The 26,042-nt window shown below is 30.2% G+C and overlaps 1 protein-coding gene across 2 annotated transcripts in view; it reads left to right on the top strand.

Annotated features, from left to right (window-relative positions):
* Positions 1 to 23,654, top strand: part of LOC148625425 (retinoblastoma-associated protein-like) — a 28,621-nt gene extending 4,967 nt beyond the window's left edge. Inside the window, exons 4-28 of one of the 2 annotated variants that reach the window (XM_088568950.1) lie at positions 2,569 to 2,796; positions 3,166 to 3,201; positions 3,582 to 3,658; positions 4,223 to 4,330; positions 4,702 to 4,796; positions 5,104 to 5,175; positions 5,475 to 5,584; positions 6,802 to 6,852; positions 7,776 to 7,838; positions 9,846 to 9,933; positions 10,278 to 10,451; positions 11,225 to 11,339; positions 11,882 to 12,033; positions 12,838 to 12,888; positions 13,652 to 13,758; positions 14,070 to 14,248; positions 15,950 to 16,014; positions 16,572 to 16,649; positions 17,186 to 17,290; positions 17,848 to 17,967; positions 18,665 to 18,726; positions 19,892 to 20,015; positions 20,770 to 20,882; positions 22,628 to 22,687; positions 22,960 to 23,098. In XM_088568950.1, the coding sequence (XP_088425076.1) occupies positions 2,569 to 2,796; positions 3,166 to 3,201; positions 3,582 to 3,658; positions 4,223 to 4,330; positions 4,702 to 4,796; positions 5,104 to 5,175; positions 5,475 to 5,584; positions 6,802 to 6,852; positions 7,776 to 7,838; positions 9,846 to 9,933; positions 10,278 to 10,451; positions 11,225 to 11,339; positions 11,882 to 12,033; positions 12,838 to 12,888; positions 13,652 to 13,758; positions 14,070 to 14,248; positions 15,950 to 16,014; positions 16,572 to 16,649; positions 17,186 to 17,290; positions 17,848 to 17,967; positions 18,665 to 18,726; positions 19,892 to 20,015; positions 20,770 to 20,882; positions 22,628 to 22,687; positions 22,960 to 22,969 (2,443 nt within the window). In that variant the 3' untranslated portion in view covers positions 22,970 to 23,098. Of the gene's footprint in view, positions 1 to 2,568; positions 2,797 to 3,165; positions 3,202 to 3,581; positions 3,659 to 4,222; positions 4,331 to 4,701; positions 4,797 to 5,103; positions 5,176 to 5,474; positions 5,585 to 6,801; positions 6,853 to 7,775; positions 7,839 to 9,845; positions 9,934 to 10,277; positions 10,452 to 11,224; positions 11,340 to 11,881; positions 12,034 to 12,837; positions 12,889 to 13,651; positions 13,759 to 14,069; positions 14,249 to 15,949; positions 16,015 to 16,571; positions 16,650 to 17,185; positions 17,291 to 17,847; positions 17,968 to 18,664; positions 18,727 to 19,891; positions 20,016 to 20,769; positions 20,883 to 22,627; positions 22,688 to 22,959 lie in introns of both variants that reach the window. The other variant, XM_088568951.1, reaches the window with a different exon arrangement.
* Positions 23,655 to 26,042: the final 2,388 nt, after the last annotated feature.

Below are 26,042 nucleotides of genomic sequence, written 5' to 3' on the forward strand. Positions count from 1 at the left end.
GTTTTTTTTTTTTCAGGAAGAGACCACATAAAGGCACAGACCATTCTTAGACTTTAAGAACATGTTATAAGAATCAAGTCCTCAATATCAATCTGATCACTTACTATATTCAATTGAAGTTGCGTGTACTTATTCATTATAAGTCTATTTAAGTATAGAAAATGGAATTACAGTATTAAACTTATTTCATTTGTTTATTATTTATTAGAATACATGTCCTTGAGATACAACTTCATATCAATCCGATAAAATATTGTAGCAGTGAAGTATAATTTCTCCCCATTCCAGACTCATTTCTCCCTATAACTAATGGAAGGGAGAAGTTACTTCTCCTATTCACTGAATCCTAGATTATGCTCTGTATACATCATATCTTACAATGAATTTTTGTTATGCATCATTGAATTTTACGACTATTACAATATACAAATGGTCAGTGTTGGCTAGGTGGAGTCTGGGTGGTAAACACTTGATATGTCGGTGTAAAACCGAGTCTCACTCAAGTCATACTCAAATGTTAGAGAAACAAATGTTGCTTAGTGCAGTGTATGTAGTTATTAAGTTTTAAGAGAAAAGAAATAAGTTTTTTTAACTCTTATATCTACATACATTTTTAAGAATATTTTCAAACAGAGTTAATCAGTACAGTTGAAGTAAAATAGTCAAATAAAAATTATTACATAATACATGTAAAAAAAATTATTTGGATTTGAAATTATTTTCTTTGATATAGTTGAAGAATATCAGTGTTATTTCAAGTTCAAAAGCTTCATTTAAAATCGTTACATGTAAAGCATAACAACACAAGCTCCAATGAGCTTTTAAAACCAACATACATCAGTATTTAATTAGAGTGGAAGGTTTCTGAAACTTTGAAATGCTTGACAAAAGATTGATGAAATAAATTATAAGAATGTATATAGTTCAGAGATGAGACCTTTTATTATAGTAAACCAAGTGCCAGTTTGAATGCTCATTTCTATGGAGTAGAGATAAGAAAAAATAAATAACCTTGTTGCACTGTCACAGAATAGAAGTTCCACCATAATATTCATTATGGAACAAAAATTCCAATTGCAGTCTATTTTATGTAATACATTTTCCAAATGCATAATAAAAGTACTGATGCATCAGCATCAGTATCACGTAAAATAAACTCCAAACGGAATTTTTGTTACGTAATAAATCTTCGTTGGAATAAATATTATGGCTTTTCATTTTCATTCATGCCTCATAATAAAAACAATGTTATAGGATTTTTCATGTATTTTCTTTTATTTTTCAAAGATATGAAATATTTTAAAAAAATTAATTGAATAAAATACATGTTTGTAGTATATTTGAATTATATTAGTTTTAAGAAATATATATTTTGTAAAAGAACACAATGCTACTTTTATTCAAAATGGTAAAAATAATACACAAATATAAATATTTATTCTTAATGGTATATTTATGAAAAAAAAGTAGAAATATTATGTAATATTTGTTCTAATTGGTAATAGTACTATAGAACATTTGTTCTGAATGCTAAAAGTGTTATAAAATATTTGTTCTGAATGGTAATATTATTTTAGAATATTTGTTCTGAATGGTAAAAGTATTATATAATATTTGATCGGAATGGTAAAAGTATTATTTAACATTTGTTCTGAATGGTAAAAATATTATAGAATATTTCTTCTGATGTTTCGTGTGGTAATAGTGTATGATAATAAATCCACAAAAGGTGCAGTGTGACAGTATAATGTTCTGTTCATTCCGAATAGTAATAATATGATAAAGTATTCATTTGAAATGGTAAAAATGTAATATCTTTAAAATTAGTCACAATTATTCACTTGTTTGCATGTAAACAAAATTGCAAAACAGTTTTTTCATTGAAATTTAGGTTTATATCACAGCTTAGTTTGTACAGATATTTACTAAACTCCAACTTAAGAACAAATATTTTATCACATTTATCAGCTTCCATCTTTGCTTTACAAACATGTATTATGCACAGGTAAATACATCTAACTCATAATGAACACTATTAATTGTCAATATGAAACCCTTGATTAAAACACCTATCTGATTTAGATAGTAATCAGCTAGGTGTAAAAAAAATAAATGCTAATTAGGAATAACTGTTATATCAATCAAAATATAACACAAGTTCCTTTTATTACTGGAACAAATATAATACTGAAGGAAAAATATATTCCATGACAGAAATTCTGCAGAACATATATTATTTCAACATTGTTTCCTTTTGGAATAAATATTATCAGGAACAAATATACATTGACAGCACTTATATTTTAACTGAAGTGTCAAGGTTTATTGTGGTAAGAATAAGTGGTCCCTTATATCCAGATAAAGACTATGGTTTGAGCTATAACCATTAAAAAAGTTTGTAAAAATGCAACTGGACTTATGGAATAAGTTACTAAAAGCGTGTTGCCTAATGAAAGAATACTTACATTTTTTGTATATCTCTATATAGACAATGACTTAGTTTCTCATTATGTCTAATTTTGATTTACAAATTACGGACTTGTATCTGTAAGTCTTTCTCATTCCCAGAATGCCATATGGGCCTATGGATCCCCAGTTACAGTGTGGTTACCTTGGGCAACCTGATGTTACAGTTACAGATTTACTGATGTCATCAGAGATGACAGCTACATCACTGTTTCAGTCAATGAGAGTCCTTAGAGACCATGTTAGTATTAGTGAATCTGTGAAGCATCATCTTACACAGCTTGAGAGGAAGTACTGTATTGTGTCTGGTATCTTCCATACATTTGAAAGGTGAGAAATCCATGTACATTACAAGGCTGTGGTTTTTTGTAAGTAGTAAATGATTTCTGTTCATACAAATATGGAATTTATGTTAGAATTCTTCAATTGACTTTTTATTTACTTCTGAGGTTGCAAATTCCTGCTTCCCTGTTGTTCCTCATATAACTTTAATGTTACATGTTGTATTAAGCAAATGAACATTGATTCTGGAGTCAGAAGTTAATTTGTACACTATAAATGTATGTATGTCACTAGCATATGAATAATAATTTAAAAAAAAAGGTCGTCATTATAGCTGTGTAACTTTCCATTTAAAAAAAACCAAAATTGATTAAATGTTTAACAATAAATAATGGTACTTTAATCAATCTTTTTTAGAGTCTGCAAGCTTGTTTTTAGAGATGAAGACTTGGGGTAAGTTGTGTGTTTTACTTTTATGTTAATTGATTTACTCCTTTGCTACTGAATTGAAAAAAAAGTTTATCCTGAATTCCAAATATCCAATTTTGAATTTCATTATTTTGAAAAGTGATTTTTTTCCCTTTTGATTAATTTTAGTTTAATTTTTTTGGTGGAACAAATTATATTTCTTTTTTGTAATAGGGAGACTCAAGTAAGGCTGAAAATTAAGGATGTTTGAATTTAAATGAGTGTATCAACTTTGACTGCTGAAAAAATAAAGTGTGATGAAAAAAAAGTTCTACCACACACCTCAAACATGAAGTATAAAAAGTTGACACACAAAGACTAATTTTTTGTATTGAAATCTGCATTGAATTTATTATATTTTGAAGTGACAACAATGAGTTATCTGTACCAGATTGTAAAGACAGAAAGAGACTTTGCTGGTTACTGTTCCTTTTGACTAAAGGTACATTACAAAAGTATGATAGTCACATTTATGATAATTCGTAGAGCTACTCTCTTCTAAGAAAATGTGGTAGTTGTGATTATTTTATCAAACCATACTGATGGTTGCCAAAATAGGCTAGAATAATTAAAACAATGTCTCAATGAATTTCATACCAGTAAGGTATTAATTTTTTAATATAATTTTTCTTGATTGACAAGAACAGACATGATTTTCCTCTGCTTTTTTATATCAGGATTTTAAAGTTACATTTCTCTTTTTAGCATATGTTTACTTCATATTGATTAAGCTGAAATTAAGTGGGAATTTTATGTTTTACTGGCTTGCAGAACATACTTCTTTTTTCTCTACTTAGAATTGAATATTTTTCATTGACATTTTTTTTTAACCACATAAACTAAGGTACACTAGAGAAATTGGTTGGTTCAGATAAAAAAAAATACTTAAATGTCATACTGCTTTAATATTGGAATTTTAAACCTCATGCGTGTTATTTATTTTGATTTCAAATCACAAAAAATAACTGGCATTATAGCATTCTCAAGTAAATTGCATTTGTTTCAGGGGCTTTGCTGACTGATGATCAAGTTTTAGATTCTATAATCCTGATGTTATGTTGTGTAGAATATGTGATCAGGACAACGCCAGCTTTCCAGTTAAATCCACCTCTAGGTAGAGTACAACTCTAGTATTACCTGCTAGATTCTCATGAAACTTAAGGAAGTGTTAGATCAGTATGTGGAGATATGTATTATGTCAGGAATTTCAAATTTTTGCAAAATATATGGCCATTGACGAAGACATTTTTCATCTTACTGTCCCACATAATCTTGCTTCAACTTCTATACCATTCAAAGGATTTTCATCAAACTTAATGCAGTATTGGTTGACTATATGCAGATGTATCAGGAATTTCAGTTTTGACTGATCTTCTTTCATACATCATTATGAACATAAGACATCATACAGCAGCTAGAGTAGTCATACCTTTCATGACATTTCTAGTATATGACAGATTTTAGAATTCTGTTTTTATCTTTCAGATAACATGAAGATAACCTGTACAGAGAATGCAGATATTCAAGAAGTCACTATGCTTCAAAAACTAGCAGAAACATTCAAAATTAGTTTTGAAGAGGTTTGTGTTTGTACAGCTGCTTGTATCACCTTTATTATTTTATAAAAGTAGTGTAAAACCATTTTTTGGAGAAAAAAATCTAAAACTAAAATTTATATTAATAAATATTACTTACTATTCATGTCACATGTACTGAGTGCCAGTCTTGGCCTTTAAGAGTCAGTCAATATTAAAGTTCTCCATTTAAAGTTTTTGTTAATTTGTATTTTGAAATGGACATTTTATGCTTGCATGACACTGCTAATTATTAAAATGATTAAGTTGCCCAAAAATTAAGAACATTTTCTATCTCCAATGTATTTTACAGGTACTGACTGTACAGACTAACAGGACAGAAAGATACTTTCAAACTCTACCACATTCTAATGGTGAACTAAATGTAAGGACAATATTGGTTGACGTTTTCTCCTACAGTACTTTAGAATGTGACCTGTTAACGTTTCCTGTTTATTAAACTCCATATAAGTGTTGCGAGGGAATGAATATCCATATTGGCTTTAACAAAATGAACCCTAAAGTTTAACACCAACCAGTATAGAATAATTTTTACATACTTAACATTTCTTTCACAAAGTTAAATGAAATACATGTAATAATTATTGCAGTCCCTACCAGGCAGATTTATCTTGTATTTTGAAGCTTTAATGTATTCTTGATAGTTCAACCTTGTTTTTTTAGGTTGATATGTTAATTGAGAAATACAACAATGCGTACAGAAAAGAGGGAGATATTGATGAGATGTTATTTTTGGTAAAAGACCCCCACATAGTACCTCAGGAAAACAATGGGTAACATAACACTCTTTGTTAAAATACAGAGCAAGGATGATTTATTATATCTGACATATTCGTTTTCACATTGATTGTTCTTATGTACCAGTATATATGAAATTAAGGCATTGCCTAATGTAGAGGTGATTCATGGTGTAGACAATTCTGCCAAACAAATGATGCTTCTTAGGTCTACATATGCTATTTTGTGTAGTATCACTTAACAATGGTACTTCTTGTATTCAGAGCTGTATTTTTGATAAACCATACATTCTACTTCCACTAAAAGTGCAACAACCAAATGACACACTTAAAGTGGTGATGTGGGCTGTAACTGTTATTGAATGTTAATTTGGTGGGATTTTTTTACAAGCATGAATCACCCACCCACTGATTTTTATGAAGACTGCTCCTTAATGTCTGATATTGTCTACTTCATTCTCCTCCCATGGTACTAAAAAAAATTTACAATTTCCAAGGTTAGTCTTACGTCAATTTGAATATGATGTTGCCCAATAAACAGAATATTGTCAGTTTTAAACATTTCTACTGAACATACATCTTGATACTTAAGTTCTGGCCATGTATTAAGATTTTATCATGAATTGCCTCATTGTTCATGCTTCAGTATTTTTTGCTGATATTTTGATAACAGTTACCATGTAGACTAAGACATCGAACTTATTGAATACAAATTTTCAAGGTGTAAGATAGTCAGTGCTATTTGATTATATATACGAAATTGGCTATGATGGAAGTTATTATAGAATTTGATCTACATTTTTAGTGGTAATTTTTAATTGTCAGTCCCTGTAAAAATCAGACAGTAGATGAAACATTGTTTGAAAAAGCACATCATTTTGATAGTGTAATTTGACTATAAGCACCATCAGAATGAAGGAAAACAGACAAGATTTTCCATATAATGCTGGACTATTGAATTACAATTTCATTGAAATGCTCAGAAAATTAACATTTCATGGGCAGAAAAATGCATGTCAAAAACCTCATTTTACTAAGATTCTATTGAAGAATTTCTGAGCAAATCCAATATTCAGAAATCAAATAATGGTCTTTTCAAGTAAAGAAAGCATCCTTAAACGATATTACATTTTCAGATCGGTGGGGTTTTGACATGCATATTTCTGATTTTTCCAATTTTGCCTGATTCTTACAAACACTTACACTTAAATGCTTTGAGACTTGTAAAATACAATAATTGCTCTTTTTTCTAGGACTGAGAAGACTTCACTGAACAACAACGAAACTCCTTTGATACCAGTCAGGTAAGATAGAAGTTATTGCTAGCATGAGTTTCTATTTGACCTGGAGATATCCATTTGTTATATTTTTAATGAAATATTAAAGTAGCTGTCTTACTTGGAATTGTTGGTTGAAAATTCAGTATTTTCATTTTCAATAAGTTCAGAATATTTAAAATATACAAAGATTTGAAACTATCTTTATTTTTGTAGAATTTTGATTGATTTTTATATAAGCCCTGTTGAAAATTAAAGTGATGTGGAGTGAGTTAGAGATTAGATTTATTTTCGACGCAGTCGGTATTGTTTCGCTTTATACCCTTTGACCATAAAGACCCTCTTCCATGGAAATGCAGCTCACCTGATCGCAATTCTGTTATCCTAATTGGCTAAATAGTGATAACTTAGTAGCGTTAAAAAAAAAAGGTATCAAAAATTGCATGCCAGGTGTTATATTTCCTGAAAGATTTGTAGAAATTTATAAGTAAAGGAAAGAAAAAATTATTGTGTCGGCTATCTTTTTTTATAAAGATAGAACTTGTTTATGTTTATTGGCTCTATTCTTTATATATTCTTAAATACAAACCTTCCTATTTCATGCTAAGAAATAGAAATGATTTGTCGAAATGCAAAGATTGCAATTTGATACTGTTTATCGAAAAATTTAGGGAGTAATTTACTTCTGAAGAATTAAAATTAATAATAAAAAAACAAAGTGGAGAAGAGGTCAGCTTTGAGTAAATTTGTTTATACTTTGCCTCACCTCAGCTTTGATGAAATAACTTGTATGAAATGAAATAGTGCTGAAAATATTATATTGATGCATATTAAAAGTGTGTCCAATTCTAGAACATGGAATAACCTGTGAAAAGTGTGTTATACTCAGAAAATACAGTATAAAACTTTGTTTAGCTCGTGCAATGTAATTTCACTTTTTTTACTACCAGGTATATTGTTGAACAGCTTACCTCATTATCTTTGACAAAACCTGTTCTTGGTTCTGACATGAGGTGATGCATTTTTAAAGTTTGGACATGTTCACTTTTTTAATTAACTGTTTTAGAATTCTAGTTTTGTTCCTGTTTATAGGGCATGAAAAAAATACTGTTTTTTTTGGGGGGGGGTTGTAACTCAACTGACTGTTTTTCCCTGCCAACACTGATTTTCTTCATCATTACTGTGAGATGCAAAGGAAAGATATTATGTATTGTTCATATATTGTAATAAAAAAAAACTTTCCTTCAAACCCTATATTTGAAAGAAGTACTGAAAACAGAATATGTTCTAGCCTGACTCTTCTTTTCAATACGATGAACACTCCAGAATCAACATCTAAATGGATTTTGAACTTGATACATGCATTGTATTGAAAAAAAAATTTAGGACCCTTTTGATTTTCAAGGTCAGAAGTAAAGAACACAACCCATGTTATGTTGTCCATGTTATTCTACCCCGTTCGCTGAATGGTTTTTGGAGAGACAAGCATTCGTTCCTTTCAGAACATTGTAATATTACGATATATCTTGTCAGCAAAATAACTTGGTATCATTCTTTTTCACTTTATCCTTTGGTTTTAGAAGCATCATTAGATTTAAAACAAGTGGGAGATATCCATTGCATCTTAATGCATGCAATTTGTTGTTATATTTATATTAGTTTGTATTTTTACTCTTTTTGTTGTTGTAATTTTTTTTATTGTGTCACAGTTTTTCCTATGCTTTTAAAGACGAAATTTATATCTGCTTTATCTTGATAAACCATGATACACATGATCCAAAATAAAAAGTATTGTAGCTTTAATAGAATTTTATACGAAAATGCGCTTTTATTATGTTATGGAGCAGTTGTCATTGTACTCATCTTGTGACACTCCTTTCCTTGCGATAACTTCAGTTGTGGTTGACCAATTGTTCTGAAATTTTGATATGAGATACTTACCACTATAGGAAGGTTCCTATGTATTTTGTATTTCATGGCCCCTACTGTTTTAGAAAAAAGGCCAGGAAAAGTTAAAAGTTTTTTAAAAACCCATGTAAAATGTTTGTTTTTTTTTTTTCAATTTTAATTATTCTATTATTATTGTGTTCCTTATTTAGCTGTGGTAAACTGATGTTTCAGCAGAGTTTTCAGGGGGTCAAAGTTGGGCAGTGCCCAAAAAAATCAACTTTTTAATTTTTGGTCTGATTTCTTTGAATTCTTCTTTTTTTTTTATTGGATTCCTCATAAAAAGCCCTGCCTCTGTTTTTCAATCAGATTTCAGATATCTTTTTACAGTTTTCAAATTATAAGTGTCTAAGGGACACATAAAAAAAAAATCTACTTTTTTTTCATTGGATTCCTCATAAAAATCCATTTGTCCATCTGTCCACATTTCTTGTAAGCACAACTCCTAAACCTCACAAGGGATTTTGATGAAATTTTATAGGAAGGTTGGATATCATGAAGATGTGCATGAAGGAATATATAACCATTTAGTATTGTATGCAGATGAATGAATGCAGTTACTGTTAGACGGTAAATGGAGATAATCCAACTAGCGAACAAGCATTTTTCATTTACGTCAATTTGAAAGAGTAATCAAGGGAACCAAGGTTATAGCTGTAATCAAAAGAATGTAATCCAGGGACAAAGAACATAGAGTAAATAAAATCATACATACTAAGTAACAAAAGCAAAGTGGGGGGGAATTCTCTTAGTGAGATTACTCACAATATTTCTAGTTTCGTTTTGATCTGATTTGAAAATTTTTAATTTAGTTTAAAATTTTGTGCAATATAGTGTCCATACCATTTGATGTGGCCATAATAAATTGAAAGTCCTTATGCTTAAGTGCGTCAAAAATTAATATTGTGTCCACTCTAGTCCAACTGTTCAGGGTTTGACCACTGCAGTCATATCATGCTGCACTTGGAGAAGCTTTTTATTAGGCATCATATTATCTTAAATTGTCTTTACAGAAAGAAAATTGTTGTTAAAGTAAATTATCATAATATCATATTTTTATTTTATATTTTCAGGGCTGTCTTAGATAACATTCAGGAGTTAAAGAATATACTAATGCATGCAGGTGATGAACCTAGTGAAGCACTTAATGTATTCTTCCAGGTAAAGTTTTTCATATAGACCAAGCAGAATTTGATATTGTGTAATTCAATACGATATTTCATTATAACTAAATAATAGGGAAAATCCACAATTTTTTTGTGTGATTCTAACATGATTTGGACAAGTACTGGCCATTTTATTTAAAAGGAATTTATGCTTGCAAAATTTGTTTGGTTTATAGAATCTAAATTTCCTTAATTAAGGCACTGGCAGAAATTGTGATTTTATTTTCGTGCTCTGTCAAAGTTGTGAATTTGTGTATTTTATTACTTTGTCCATTTTCTGTTATATTTTGTTCTATATTGACTTGAGCGTCACTGAAAATCTATTTACATAATTTCCAGAACTGTTCAAATAACCCAAATTCATCAATAGTATGTCGAGTCCAAAAGATGAAAGAACTATTTCTGAAAGCGTACACTACTTTAACTAGTGATGGTCACCGTGTAGAAGCCATACAAAGGTTTATGTTGGCACAGAGACTGTACTACAGGGTCATGGAAGCTATGCTGAATTTTGTAAGTTTATTTTTTTAAGTACATTTAGTGTAAATTTTTTGGTTTTTTTTTAATTTTGTTTTGTGATTTAGTTCTATTGGACAAAATTGAAACTGTAGATGGTATTAAGCAAAAGTAATACAAAATTTCAGTAATTTGAAAGTTGAAATTAAAAATCAGTTGTTATTTTTGCAATAATGAAAACAATTTCTAAATTTACAATTTGTCATGAAATAGTAAAAGAAGTTACAGGTATGTCTCTCACCTCATCTCACGGAGGACATACATGTATGTCTCCCACCTCACCTCACAGAGGACATACATGTATGTCTCCCACCTTACCTCATGGAGGACATACATGTGTCATTGTTTACATCTGTCTGTTCATACAGTTCAGTGAAAATAAGCTAATTGGTAACAAGCACATTTGAACTTAATAGTAGGAATTTTACTTCACAAATATAATTGTACATTTATTAAAGTGAAATGAAATGTATTGTTATGCATCTGTTAATCAAGTTATATAAGAAAGACATCTAATTAATGCCAATATTTGATCAAGAAGCCTCTACAAATTCAATACATACCAATAAGTTGTCATTGCTAATAGCCTGAACCTGAACTTATAAGATCTTAACTTTTATCATGTAAACTGTGTTCTATTGAATATTCACTAGCTCGTGGGAATAAAATTAGTAAACCTATGCATGCAGTGAATGGCTAAAGGTCTGAAAAAAAAGTAAAATACATGTAAAATTACTTACTATACATAGTATGTTATTTGTTAATTTCAGGAGAAAGAGAGGTTATCACAAACTGATTTCAGCAAGCTGTTAAATATGGACACATTTCACAGAAGTTTGTTGGCTTGCTCCATAGAGATTGTCCTCATGACTTATGGAAGATCATGTAAGTTAGAAAAAAAGGCCTTTTTCTGTTAAATGGGTATATCTAATGATAATTCTAATGCGTAAGGAACACAGCATATAGATTATTAACAGTACAGTTTACTTTTCAGCATGAAAGAGCGAACAGATAAAAACATACATGAATAACTGATATAAGTTCGACTTTGGCTACAGTTGAATGATTTTTAGGGAAGTTACGGCCCTTGGACTTAGAAAATTTCAGTGAATTTAAAGTTTTTCACACTTTTTTTTGTAATGCTTTTACCAATTGATTTTATCTTTTTTGTTTAGTCTTACTGAGAAGTTACAGATTAAGCACTTCTTCGGTTACATTTGAATGATTTTTACAGAAGTTATGGCCCTTGAATTTACAGTTTTCCACACTTTTTTTTTGTTTTTTTGTGGGGGACAGTGGAACACTGTTCTTTATTTGTTCTTACTTCGGTTTTTGTTTTTGTTGATTTTTACTGTAAAAAAGATTTATAAAGATTAATTTAATGAAATTGTGAAAGATATTTATTTTGTTGATGGTATCAATTGTAGGGAATCCTAGTACTAAGAAAATGGGAGCTGATGATTCGATGTTTTCGTTTCCATGGATTTTAGAAGTATTTAAGTTACATCCATATGATTTCTACAAAGTATTGGAAAGTTTTATAAAAGCTGAACCAGTGCTGACTACAGATATTATAAAGGTAGGAATATATAGCATGTTTAAATGTGATTTCATATTTGTTCTCTGCTAGGATCTTTTATTTTTGCGCTAAAATTACATAAAATTTATAAGTACACATGTTCTTTCCATGTGTAGCAGTCAACTTCATTAATTATATAAAACTGATAAGTTCACACGTTCTTTCTTTTAGACTTCATCTAAATATAACTAAATCCTACAAGGTGAGGACTCTGTTTTTAATTACCTTTTCAATCATACCAAATACCTAAAACTGGACGGGCTCTTCTTTCTGAGAAAAAAAAGACAGGAAGCAGGGCCTTTTAATGATAACATTTTTGTATGAAATGTCTTTGTTGCTTTTTCAGGCTATTATTAATTATTCTTACTATAAATAAATAACAATATCCACTTAATTCACAAAGTTTAGAATTTTCTGAACTAATCATTATTCAAGAGTAATCAAGGGAACCAAGGTTATGGCGGTAATCAAAAGATTGTAATCCAGGGACAAAGACCAGACATGGAAAACAGACATACACAACAAAGAACACAAAGTAACTAAAATCATACATACAAAGTAACAAAAGCAAATGAGCAACTCAGACACCACTAAAATATGGGAGCATGACCAGGTGCAGTAGTAGGGTAAGCGTCCTCTGCTTTTCTAGAAACATCCGCCGAGTGTTTAAATACTCTTTTACTGTTATTTTATTATCACCACCTAACTGTAAATATTATGTAGCAAGTAATAGGATAAATGTCTCCAGATTAAAAATGTTTCATGAATTTGAGAGTAAGGTACAAGTATCTATTTATATTACAGCATTTACAAAATACAGAAATTAAGATACTGGAGTCCTTAGCATGGAAATCTGTGAGTAATTTCTGAAGAAATTGATAACTAACAGATATATTTAAGCATGCCAAGCTATTTCACTATTCTCTACTACATTGTCATGTTGGAGCATGGCCAGCCATTGGTATACTGATCTCAGAACATTCCTTCTAACTACTTAAAGCAGACTTTTCTATCAAAGACGATTCCTGAAAGATTGATTATGGAAATACGGAACTGTGATTTGTATTTAGTGGTTCACAATGGAGTTTTACTTTTAATCATGAAATTTCATCATAGAGATAAAAAAAACAAGAAGCAAATTGGAAAAGACGAACAGTATACAAATTTGAATTTTACAGACACTCAATCTTTTGAAGTAGTTGAATCAGTAGTTGTCTGTTGTTCTAATGTTGTAATGATTAGTTTAATCACTTACTGTAAATTGAAACTTAGTAGATATATAAATATATTCTCTGGTTCTCAGACACTACCATCCCTTTAGAAATTGTTTGCTTGTGGAAGTTTTTTTGCTGTCACAAAAGAAAAAAAAAAAAATTCTAATTGACTCCAAATTTAGTGACCTGGATCAAAATGTCTTGCGACAAATCCAAAATCCCTACCTGTGTCTGATATTGGGATAACCTGAAAAACTAAATTTCCTACCTACCTAGCCATTTTTTAGAAATCAGTTGTCTGAGAACTAGAGAATTATTTTTACATGGCCTAATGCTGATAATTTTTCTTTTACTCTGTCAATACATGCACATTCATAATACATGTCACCTTTAATGGTATGCAGGATTCACCAGTATTCAGTTTATTAGAGAACACAGAATTGACCACTATGCCCATGACATCTCCATCATCTAGTGTTTCTAATGTCGGATCTGCATCTACTGCTGAATTGTAAGTTGTGTTTAAATGGAAGGTTTTATAAAATCATTAAGATTTTCTTTTCTTTGTCATATAATTGTATTACATTGTTTTCTATGCCAGTGTTGTTGATTAGAGCATCCATAGTCACTTTGTTTGGTATATAATAAGTAGAATAATTTAAAAAATGAAATGTGTTGTTTAATAATTGAATTTTTGAATTTTATTCATTTCTTAACATGATCTGGTATTTATACAAGGAACAGTCTTAAAGTTAGTGAAAATCAAGAGTGAATTTGTGAAGTTAATAATATAAATTAAGTGAACTTTACTTTCTCATGCAGGTATTTATCACCTATGAAGACTCCTCAGAGAAAAGGTATTCCAGACTGCCCTCCATCACCAAGGAAACCAGTACCATCTCCTAGGAAGTTGCTTCAGTCTCCTAGGAATTTAGGAGAAAAAAGTCCTGAGAAAACTCAACCTAGGAAATCACAATCTTTAAATATATTTATTAACAAAGGTATGAAGTAGACAGATTTTTCCTGTGGTCTATTCAATATATAATTTAGTTTGCTTGGGTGGTTTGAATAAAACTTACAGAAATGAGCTTAAGTGATAAAATGACACTAATTTTATTTTGTGTTCAGCAGGGCTGTGATCACCTATCTGGCCTAACTTGATTGCCAATTAAGGGTAATTTCCTGTCTACAATCATTTTCGATCTCTTTATGTTAAATGAAAGTGGTGTTAATTGGTAGAGCGTTTCCTGGACTTGGCATAGCTTTACATATCACAGACATTTGTGTATTGTGTTGTATCATCAGGGTTAAAAATAGTTTTAGATTGAATGGGTTATGTTGCAGGGAGTTAGTGGAGCTACCGGTACATCCTGTTGAAATGGGATTTAGGTTTATTTTATTATCTATTTTGCACCATCAAGTAAAATAACAAGGTACCAGTATCGTATTGCATATCCCTTAGCGGTTGTACGTCAAAACATGGATGCTATAAAAATATAGTGCATTTTCTTTTTGCCTCTCTACAAACTAATGTTTTGTCAAAAGATATGAACAATGACTTATAAAATAGAGCAAACATCACACTGTAAGATGAAGAACTTTTTAAAAGAAAATCTAACATAATATCATAAAAATGTTCCACTGAAAAGGTTGGTTTGGTGAGTGCAAAACGAAAGTGAAAGTAGGGAAAATGGCTATTTATAGTTCAAGACTACTTTTCTGTCCAATCTTCGTGGACCCACCCTATTTTCTTTGCGGGAAATTATTTTTTCACATGTCCTTAGAAATGCTACATAAGTGAAAGTTTTATTGCATCAATTTGCATATTTTTTTAAAAATCCTAAAAATATGCACTTCACTATAGAAGTCTATGGGAAAATTAATACGATACTGAGACCTAACAAGTGGGACTTAAAGAGGACCTTTTTCATTTACATATGGAAAGCAATTTTTATACATTTTGCCCCTTTCTGTCTCTCATTAAACATATTGACCAGTTGAAATTATGAATAAATTTGTAAACAACCATCTGCAACAATAAATGTTTGGATGTCAATTGATCTGTGAAGCCATACTTTTAACTCAAAATGGGAAAATATGACAGTTGTATTAACAATTGTACATGTGGCATATCAAGACACTGTTTGTAAAATTGTTTATTAAACACGGATCATGTCGGTGATAGACATTTCAGTGACAGTTTTTACTATACAGAAATCATGTAAAGAAAAATCCTTGTTTCAAACCATACAACATTTTAGATAATGAACATTAAATCTTTCAATACATATTTTATGCAAAAATTTATGTTTCTACAAAATTATTGTACATGCTTTTATAAGAATAGAAGTAAAAGAAGCATACCTACCTTAATGTTGATCATCATCTTTTTTGCTCTCATCCTATGAGATTTTCCAATTATGAATTTACCTCTTGTACACCCCTGCTGAAATTCTTAGTCATGAAAACTTATGAAATTTAAAAATTCAAAAATTTAAAAAAAAATGAGAAGTGAAGTAAAAATGTGGCGACAAATAATCTGAGTCAATGTGGTAATAGCTATCCTACATTCAATATTCTGATAAGTTTGAATTTGGATCTCTTGAGTAAATAAGCAATATCATGTGAACAAAAACTGTCCATATTGATGTTAAGCATCAAAATATCAAGCCATATTATACAATATCCTTTTATAATTTTAGTATGTAGGTTGGGTTACCACAGATTACAACTGTTGTGTACCATGTTGCAGGTGCCAAAAGATTTGGTAAGATTATTATTAAATTAAGATATATTATTTCATCCTTAAGATAGAACACCCTTATATCGACAGACAACCCTTTGGAAAGCTCACAGAATAGAGATTTTTAATTAAAATATCCCATATCATGCTGGACCATTGAGTTATGATTTCATTGAAATGTACTGAAAATAAACATTTCAAGGGCAGATAACTCTGTCAAAAACCGAATTTTTCTAACATTCTATTGAAAAATTTCTGAGCAAAGCCAGTGATACAGAAATCAAATAATGGTCTTATCAAATAGAGAAAGCATCCTTTTGTGATATTTTATTGTCAGATTGATGGGGTTTTGACATGCATATTTGTGATTTTTCCCATTTTGCCTGAATCTTATAATACTTGCACTTAATTACAGGAAGACCAATGATATTCCCTGAAGCTAAAGGAAGTAGAGTTACAATAAATGATAACAATAATTAGAACTGAAAACTGAAAATTTTGTGCTTGTAAAAGTATTATTTAAGTTTCTTGTTACAACATTACTATTTAATTACCAAGCAGTTTTTTTTGTATAATTTTAGCAACACAAAATATGGACATGCTTAGAGTATTGTATATCAAGAAAACCAGTGCTTTTGAAAAACAGACATTTGGATCAGGTATGTATTTGTAGTTGTTGATGACCTATAGGGTTTGTAAGTCTTGTTCTAGTTTCATTTTCTTTACTGGAATTTCTGATGTAGAACGTATTGAAAATTGAAGACCGGTCTGCATTTTATTGATTACTTCCGGGATCTCGAAACACTGTATTATAATGTATAATCTTCTATTTTGCGCTTTTCTTAACATTTCATCATGTGGATATTTGTCAATTTTATTGGTATTTTTACATGAAAATATGCTTTGCTTTTATTTACTGAACCCAACACTCTGAAAAAGACAAATCTCTATGCATTTGAATGGTATACTAGGATCCATTCTTGTGAAACCATGACGAGACTTGCAAACACTTTTCTAACTCATTTAGTCACTGTTTTTAAATATGTTAGTTTATTGTTTTACAACTTTTGATGTCAGAAACAACCAGTCAACAAAGTTCATCTTAACACAATAACATTAAACACCAATATTTTTCTGGTTTTTAATTTTGTTTATTTGTTTTGAATAAGGAACTATTGTTATGTGTTTTTTTTAGATTTTATTATGCTCATTATATGGAATTTGCAAGGCAGTCGAGAAAGAAATTAAATTTAAAGTAATAGTCCAATTGTACAGAGATTTGCCACATGCAGAGTTTAATGTAAGTATATTTCGTGTATTTGACACACTCAGGTTCAAAATTTACAAACTATTGAAAATAAAGAAAGTTATTGTCACTGTGAAATAATCTGAATTATGGAGATTTTATGATGTATAAAAATATTCTATATCACATGATGCCATTATGCACTTCCCATTTTGTTTTTTCACTTGAATGACTTGAGGCTATATGAAGTGGAGCAGGGGTTGTCAATAAATTCTAGTTTTTTTTCAATTTCTCTTATTTACTGACAGTTAATGTCTCATACAACTCCCATGTTACTAAAAAATTGGTCAATGTCCAACAATGTCATGTCAAATCAACTGTGATGTTGCTGATCAACAGAAAAGTAAAAACATGAATATTTCCTGTGGCTCTATCGAGCTTGCTGGATATATTCTGTCTCATATTCAAAATTACTTTAATTCTGTATTCATGCTGATGACAAGTTCTACGTTTGCAATATCTTACTGGTATCATAATAAAGACATCAAGTAGTCTCTAATATTTTATTGGCAAAGTTAATCATTATATAAAATGTACATTTATTTCAACAGGTATACAAGAAAGTTTTAGTCGATGAAGGGGATTATGACTCCATTATAGTATTTTATAACAGGGTGTTCATGCAGAATATGAAATCCTTCATTCTACAGTTTCAAGCTTCAAGAGCTAATGTAAGATATTTGAAGTATGACAAATGTAGTATGATGTTTGTAATAGTTAAAAAATTGCACATGATATATTCTTAGGTCAAACTGATACAAATAAAATGGGAATGAGATAGTTACCTGTTAATCAATATTCTCTGTATCTTTAATACTTAGCAATGATTTTTATACCCCTGCAAAGAAAATTGTGGCGATTATTTTGGTGTCGTGCACTTCTGTACATATCTCACAACTTCTGAACTGAGATTTAATGAAGTTGTATATGAAGGGTAGGCATCATATATTGATAATTATCTGAGATTAATGAAGTTATATCTGAAAGGTAGGCATCATGTATTGATAACTATTATCTGATACCTTCAAAGGGAAATGATAACCAGGGATTTACTTGTCAAAAAAATCATCACAAATCTTCATAAACCACTCTGAGGTTTTGATGAAAGTTTATAAAAAAGTAAGGCATCATTATGATCATATATAGATGTGCATGAAGATTAGGGAACTATTGTCTGAATCCTCCCAAGGGAGGTATTTCAACTTATGGATTTAATATACACCTGTAGGTATATATGATCCAGTAGTATTCCCTTTGTGAGCTTGCTAAATTTAGTTCTTTAGAATATTCTTAGATTTGCTAATGCCTTTTCAAAGAGTATTAAAATTTGCTTAATGTCAAATAACATCATTTCATATTTTATTGTAGACGCCTACCCTATCCCCGGTGCCTAAACCTATGTCTTCACCTCTAACTTCACCAGTGTACAGGTAGTGATATTATTAAAATTGTTTGTTATTGTTTCAATTGATGCAGTTCTAGCATATTTCTCCATATAAAAATCAGGCAGGTTATACTCCTATAATATATTTGCTGAATATTTGGATCCTTCAGTTGCCGGTATATATATATATGTCTGAACTTCCCTATTTTTTTAACTCGAGGTAAAAATATAGTCCAAATGTACTTCCTTTTATATAACTCAATATCTCTTTTATAACCAGTAAATATGTTTCTTGCAACTGCTCAGCTCATTAATATTCTATTACTTCTGCGAAATAAAATCAGATCTTCAAATCAACTGAAGATTGGAGGGATTCGTTTTTGGCCTTGAAAGATATTTAGTAATAAAATAGCATTTAGGGATTTTAGTTCTTGCAGTGATTTGTCAAGAAACATCAAATGTGTTTAGAATGTTCCATTTTGTATACTGTCAGTCAAAATCTTTATCCTGTCATTAATATGTTATGATTAATAAACAACAAGTGAAGAGGGGTGATTTTAACCTAGGAAAATTAACTGGAAAATTCAAATTGATAAAAAGTGTCTAGTTTTACAATATTTTATGTTCATGAGCTGAAATTGATTTTATTTTAGTATAATTACAGTGTAGGATAAATACTTAGTTCAAATATTTTTTAAGGTAAATGCAAATTAGCTTTTGTACAGGTTTATAAATTTGGGGAAAAAATGTGAAATGGAACAAAATTTTAAATATGAGTGCAGTTGGATACTGTTTAACTTTTGATTACAGTTCATACTTCAGAAATCACTAGTAAAGATTGACATTCAGTTTCTATATTGGGGGGGGGAAGCAGTTCTAGATAATATTGGAAACACAAATGAATGATCATAGTTTTATTTTACATCATGTAATCTTCAAAAGTTTTTTCATGCTACAATTTTCACTAGAATCAAAAACCTCCATTGCCAACAGCTTTACATTTGGGGGTATATCTATTACATGTACAACTTCTTGTCAATGCTAAGATAGCATCATGCAAATGATTCTTGGCTTTATTTACATAATTAAAAAAAAGCAGTTTCTTACACATACTGGTAAAGTGTCCCAATACTAAATCTTCATTTTGTCGTTTAAGAAACAAATGTGTTTCAAGGCTTTAGTTAAATACATTTTTGTTCTTATTTTAACAGCCTACCAAGTAGAAGACATTTTTACATTTCACCATTGACACAGTCACCATTTAAGGCACCACAGTCTCCTAGTCATTTAACTCCTAGATCTAAACAGTTGTACTGCTTTGGAGAAGGAGTTGGGGTAAGTAGCACAATTATAAAGAATCTTTATATACTGTACAAGGTCCAATCTCAAATGGAGATTTCCCTCCAATATGTTCTCTGACTCAAATTTAACCAATCAGGTTGAGATTGTAGGTGAAAAAAATCTGAAGGATTTGGGAAAATCTCAACATTTTTTTCAATAAAAATGAAGCCTCTATGTTTTGGGGCTTTTGAATGTGTAATACTGGAATTTTCCAAAAAAAAAATTATATAAATCAGGTCAGACAAGTTTGAAAATGTAAATTAAGTGTGAGTCAAAATAAATACAGAATGATAGTGGTAGTACAAGAAAATTTACCTAATAATTCTTAAAAACTCAATTTTTTATATCATGAAACTTGAAGTAAATGACAAATGTAGTATGATGCTTTTAATAGTCATGAAATTTGGACATGGTTATGTTCTTGGGTCAGATTAGTTTTATGAGACAACAGTAGACATTAAGTCCTATTTTTTCAATTTTTTATAAGAAGTGGAACATTTATAACAGAAAAAGTAACTAATTTCTTACTTTTTAAAGTAGTTCAATTCAGGATTTTTGTTGTTTAAGGAGAAAACGTCAATGTGTTGTTCATTGAATTTCTTCTCACAAATGCATGCAAAATTTCCTATTTTAGGGATTTGCTTAACCCATGAAAACTATGGAAATTTGTACACCACAAATAATAGTCCTCTTACAGTATTCTATATTTGTTCTTTTTGTAATTGACAAAATTATCTTTCCATTTTAGTCCGGTGAGAAGTTACAAAGGATAAATGAAACACTATTTAGAAATAAAGATATCACACCAAAAAGTCTCAAAAGACTTGAATTTGAAAGGCCGTCAGAGGAGGATTCTAAGAGGTAAAACTATGTATCTCAAATTTGATTTCTTCCTTCAACTATTAATGCCAATAGTTATTACATGTGATAAAGTCATTCCTTCAAAATTGGAGATTTGTCATTTTTCAGCTGGAGATTTGGTTTGAAAACTGGAGGTTTTTTATATGCATTTTTTTACATGGCCTAACAAGTCAAATGTGTGTGAAACTTATGGAAAACCTTGTTTTAAGTTTGTTTCTGTGAAAAAAAAATGCTGAATACTTTATTTGCATAGTTGGTAAGACCTTTTTGATGGAGTAACACATAGACATTTTAATGATTTTATTTGTTATTGACAATTCAATGTATCAAGGATTTATATATAGCTCCCTGGATATATCTACTATAATTAATTAAATAATTTTCATTTAAAAATTGTCACTACGTGCATGATTTCATTCAAATAGTCATTACTGGCTTGGTACCACTTTAATTTTGACTTCCACGCAGCATAGAATTTTGAACAGTACTTTGCTTTCTTGGCAGGAGGTGCTGAAGATGAAATATTACGTTTCTGCATTTTGACGGTTGATGATCATGAGAGTGCTCCAAATAGAAAAAATCACTTAGTTCCTCCATTGACTTGGATAAAAAACAAGCCATACTTTGAGTCACTTTCAGTGAATGCATGGTCAACGTTTCCATAACCATCAAAAGATCATATGTCCCGCATCAATATTTACACCAGTCCCAATATTCGGAAATAAATCGTTTAATCAATTAAGCGTGTGCCACTAAAACTTTGGATAATTGTCAATCATCACCTGTTGTTATATAATCATCACACATCTTTTGAATTACGTCTCGTCAATAACCACTAAAGCCCTAAATTACTGTTTATGACCCTAATTAACGGTAATTAACAGTTCACCTGTCTACCCGAGATCAACCGGAAATGTCGTTATTCGATCCTCTCGAGTTTTTTCTTTCAGTAAATAAAAAAAATGGTGTCCAAAATTTGTTTACGGGATAATTTTCGGAAAGATTTTCTGTTTCAACGGTAGAACGGTAGGAAGGTTCTAATTCTGGTAGAGTTGAACTACCGCTAGTAGGTTCACATGTATGGTTATTGTGGTATATGTTATTTGTCATAAATCCGACCAAGTTGTGTCAATTTTTTTTAGCATGTCTTCACATAAAATCAAGTAAATTCAGCAAGTTTGCCGATACTGTTAATAGACTATATATATTTGAAGTCAAAATAATGTACTTTTAAGAATCAAATTAACTCTTAAAAGTGGAAATCAACCATTTTAACTAAAGTATACAAACCAGATTTTTCTGTAAATTTCTAATACATTTATTAGCCTGTTATGGCTAAGATATTGATTTGGCAGTCTTTGTCTCATTATGATGTGGAATTATTCCTCGAGTTCCTGGAAAGCATTGCACTTTTTTGTGAGTTGTTTAATATAGATTTTTTATTATGCCCCACTCATTAGAGTGGTGGCATAATTGCAATCATCTTGTCCATCTGTCTGTCCATTGCACTTTTCTGTAATAGCTATTTGTTAAATTGCTTGTGCACGATGACTTATTCTGGTGTCTCTGCTTTCAGGTTCCTTACTTATCTACTTCCTGTTTACCATACAACTTAGTAATTTTTTGGGGGATGCATAAGTTTGACAGAAATGGTTGTGTGGGTGTATTCTTAGCAGGATATAGCATGCAACATCTGGTTTCTTCTATAAATACAGATTTGTATAGTTTATATATTTCTATTTTAGTGCATCAGATGATGTTCCAGCACCTGTTGTTATCAAGAAACAAAGATTGTCTTTTGAAAAGTAGGTAATTGTGTGTTTTCAGGTTGCTAAAAGAGTCATGGCAGTTTTGTATGAATGCTAATGACTATTTCAATTGATGCTTAAGTGTAATGTAGTGTTCGATAAAATCTAGAAATCCTCAAATTTTAATTATGGAAATATAATTGCTTTTACCATAGCAGCAATCTTTTTTCAGTAACCCTTTGAGACACAGTAAACATTATTTTCAATACTGACTTGTGTATTATTTTTAACAATATTTTAAGTATAATCTAAGTTATTGTTCTTTTTAGGAGTAATTGAGCTGATGGAGAAATAAACCAAAGTGTGTTCCCACTGTCATGATCTCTAACGTTGTACCTCTGGTTTCATTGTTGGCATTCAATCATGGTATTAAGATTTTTAACCAATAATAGTTTAACATTATGTCATGTTATTTTGTCCTATTTCATCTCTATCGTTTTGTCTTGCTGGTGTGTCAGTCTTGGTACATCTCAGAAGTACTCAAACACTTGACTTACCCTGTTAAGATCGCTTTAAATTTACCAATTAAGATGTTTTTTTGTTTTTTTTAATGTATTGGTGGTATATTGAAATCATCTTGTCCATCTGTCTGTCCTAATTTTGTCGTGATAACATGTATCTTAACTCCAAATGAATGGGTACATTTCAAATTTTGTATATGGCATTATACAGTTATGTGTTACATTAAGCAATTTTGGTTGCTGTCCGACATCAACTTCTTTTTTCTTGGGACTTTGTGATTTTTCAATATGTGAAATAATGAGTAAATTTTTATCAAAATTGACAAAAATCTCAGCCCTAATCAATGGATTGATTTTAAATTTAGGGTGTGGTTTCATATAGATGGGACATATGGTATTAACAATTTTGGGTGCTGTCCAATATCAACTTCCTGTTTCATGGGACTTTGCCATTTTTCAATATGTGAAATGATATAGTAAATTATTGTTTAAAAACAAAAAAAGCTCTGCTCCTAATTAATATAGATTGATTTCAAATTTAGTGTGTGATTTCATATAGATTGGGTTTATGTTGGAAGTGATTTTGTTTGCTCACTGTTAACAATATCCTGTAAAAGTGGGGGTATGCTTAGCATGACATTGGGTGCTACTTCATGCTATGTCATGTTATGTTTCAGTACTTCTTAATTATGTATTATTTCCTGGTACTTTAGATTTGTTTTCATGTATATTATGTCTTTGCACAGCCCTGCAGTATTTACATCTTTGAACTTACGCTGTTTGAATTGTTTAATTGAACTACACTATTTAAATTGTTTAAAATTTAACTAATTACCATATTGTATTTTTGTACCTTCCATTACTTTCTGAAGTAACTTTATAATCACATCTAACCTAGAACATTTTAGTTGGTATCAAGTATGAGTTGTTGTGATTGAATGACTTGTTTGTTATTTTTTTTTTGTTTTAGACTCTGCTTAAAATTTGTTTTTATATGTAATGCTATAAATTGGTGCTTTTGTTGCTTTGCACTTTTACATACAGGTATACGCATGTTAATCCCAACTAAGATATTCAGACACTTAACTGGATATCTCATTATTTTTTTAATTTTCATACAAGATGTTTGTATTTTGATCCCATATTGTAATCACCTTGTCTGTCTGTCAGTTGCTGCAATATTCCGTCTCCTATTGGAGGGAATGCTCAGATTTTACAGAAATTTATACAATGCTTTTGCATAATGACTTGTACCATGTCCCCCCTTTCCAGGCATGACAGAAATGATTGAGTGGAGGTATTCTTAGCATTATGTAGTGTGCAACATCTTGTTAATCCTTCAAGTGAATTAATAATGTTTTGGATGAAACCTCAACTCATATTTTATTAAGAGGCTGACCATGTAGAAACTAAGCAGGTCCTTTGGTATGAGTGGCACAGAATTAATTTCATCCCACCAATTTTTTTGTTTAAATGAAATTTTAAACTCATCATGTCAGAAAGAACAAGGATGTTTCAGTTTCAAAAGTGGAGGACTCAGAATGTGTGTTCAATAACAAATCAACTCAAATATAAACAGATAAAAGTGTTATCTCCATTTATTATTAAATTTCTAGTGCCTTCTTTGTAATCTATTTCTTACAATTACAAATGAACATTCTTGAGTTTGAGGTCTGTATATGATGAAAATTTATTGAAAACAAAATTTGGCATGTGCCACCCACTGTCTGGGCCTTCCATATACAGTGCCGACACCCTCTTAATTGTAATAACACAGGATTTGATATTTAATTTTTCAAGAAACTTGGTGGAAAAAGACATTTATTTGTTATTTTAATTTTTTTTTTAATGTTAATGAGGCTTTTAGTGATCATATAATTTATTTCCAGACATCAGCATGGAACCATGCTCTGAAATATATTTACCATATTTAACATTTAAATGTAGCCTAGATAGTTTAATTGTAATTTTTTTTAAAATACTTTTGTTGTCTAGATTGTATTATTAAAACAATTAGTTTGATAAGTTTTAATCTACTTAACTACTCGTGCTTTGGATAATAGAGAGCATTTAACTGACATTTTTTAATCTGCTTAATTACATATGTTCATTTTTGGTTAAAAAGGAATATACACGTTATGTACTTAAGTACCTGTTTAATAAATTTCAGACACTGCCTTTGGTAAAGTGATTCTTGGTGTAGAAAAACCCACCTAACAAATGATGCTTTTTCAGTCTACATATGCTATAATTTCCCATAGCATTAATTATTTCTGTATTTAGATCTGCATTTTTGAGAAAATCATACATTTTCATCTTACTAAAATCAACTAAACCAAACAAAATCAGGAAGGATAACTCTTAGTAAGTGCCAATTTCATGTATATTTTTTATCTCAAAAGTGCAACAATCAAATGAAAAACTAAGAATAGTTACATGATCAGTAACTGTTCCTGAACAAAGAAATAATTTTTTTGGGTTTTAGACATGCATGAGTCACCTCCTGTCTGATTATTATAAAGACTGCTACTTCAATGTATCATACCAGCAAGTGAAGATCTATAGGGCATGTGCCCTCTTGAGTTCTGGAGAATGTGCTCCAAACTCCCATTTAAAAACATAGGAAGTGGCTTTATAAAGAATAAATAAAGACTCCAGTTTTATCAGCAAAAACTAATTAGTAAACATGATCATCTAAATATGATGATTAAGTATTTTCACAATATAAGAAGTTGGATAACACCAGAAATATTATTCTTATTCTTTTCATATTATTGTGGTACCCAGAAATTGCCAGTAACTGTCAATCTTTTGTTGGTTTTTAATGATTCAAGAATTAAAAAAAAAAACTAACCAAGAACGAGACTTGTAAGCCCAATTCTGTGTTTTGT

The sequence above is a fragment of the Perna viridis genome, chromosome 2 (assembly GCF_037379345.1).
Source record: "Perna viridis isolate PV_CMFRI_1.1 ecotype Kerala chromosome 2, ASM3737934v1, whole genome shotgun sequence".
NCBI classification, from domain to species: domain Eukaryota; kingdom Metazoa; phylum Mollusca; class Bivalvia; order Mytilida; family Mytilidae; genus Perna; species Perna viridis.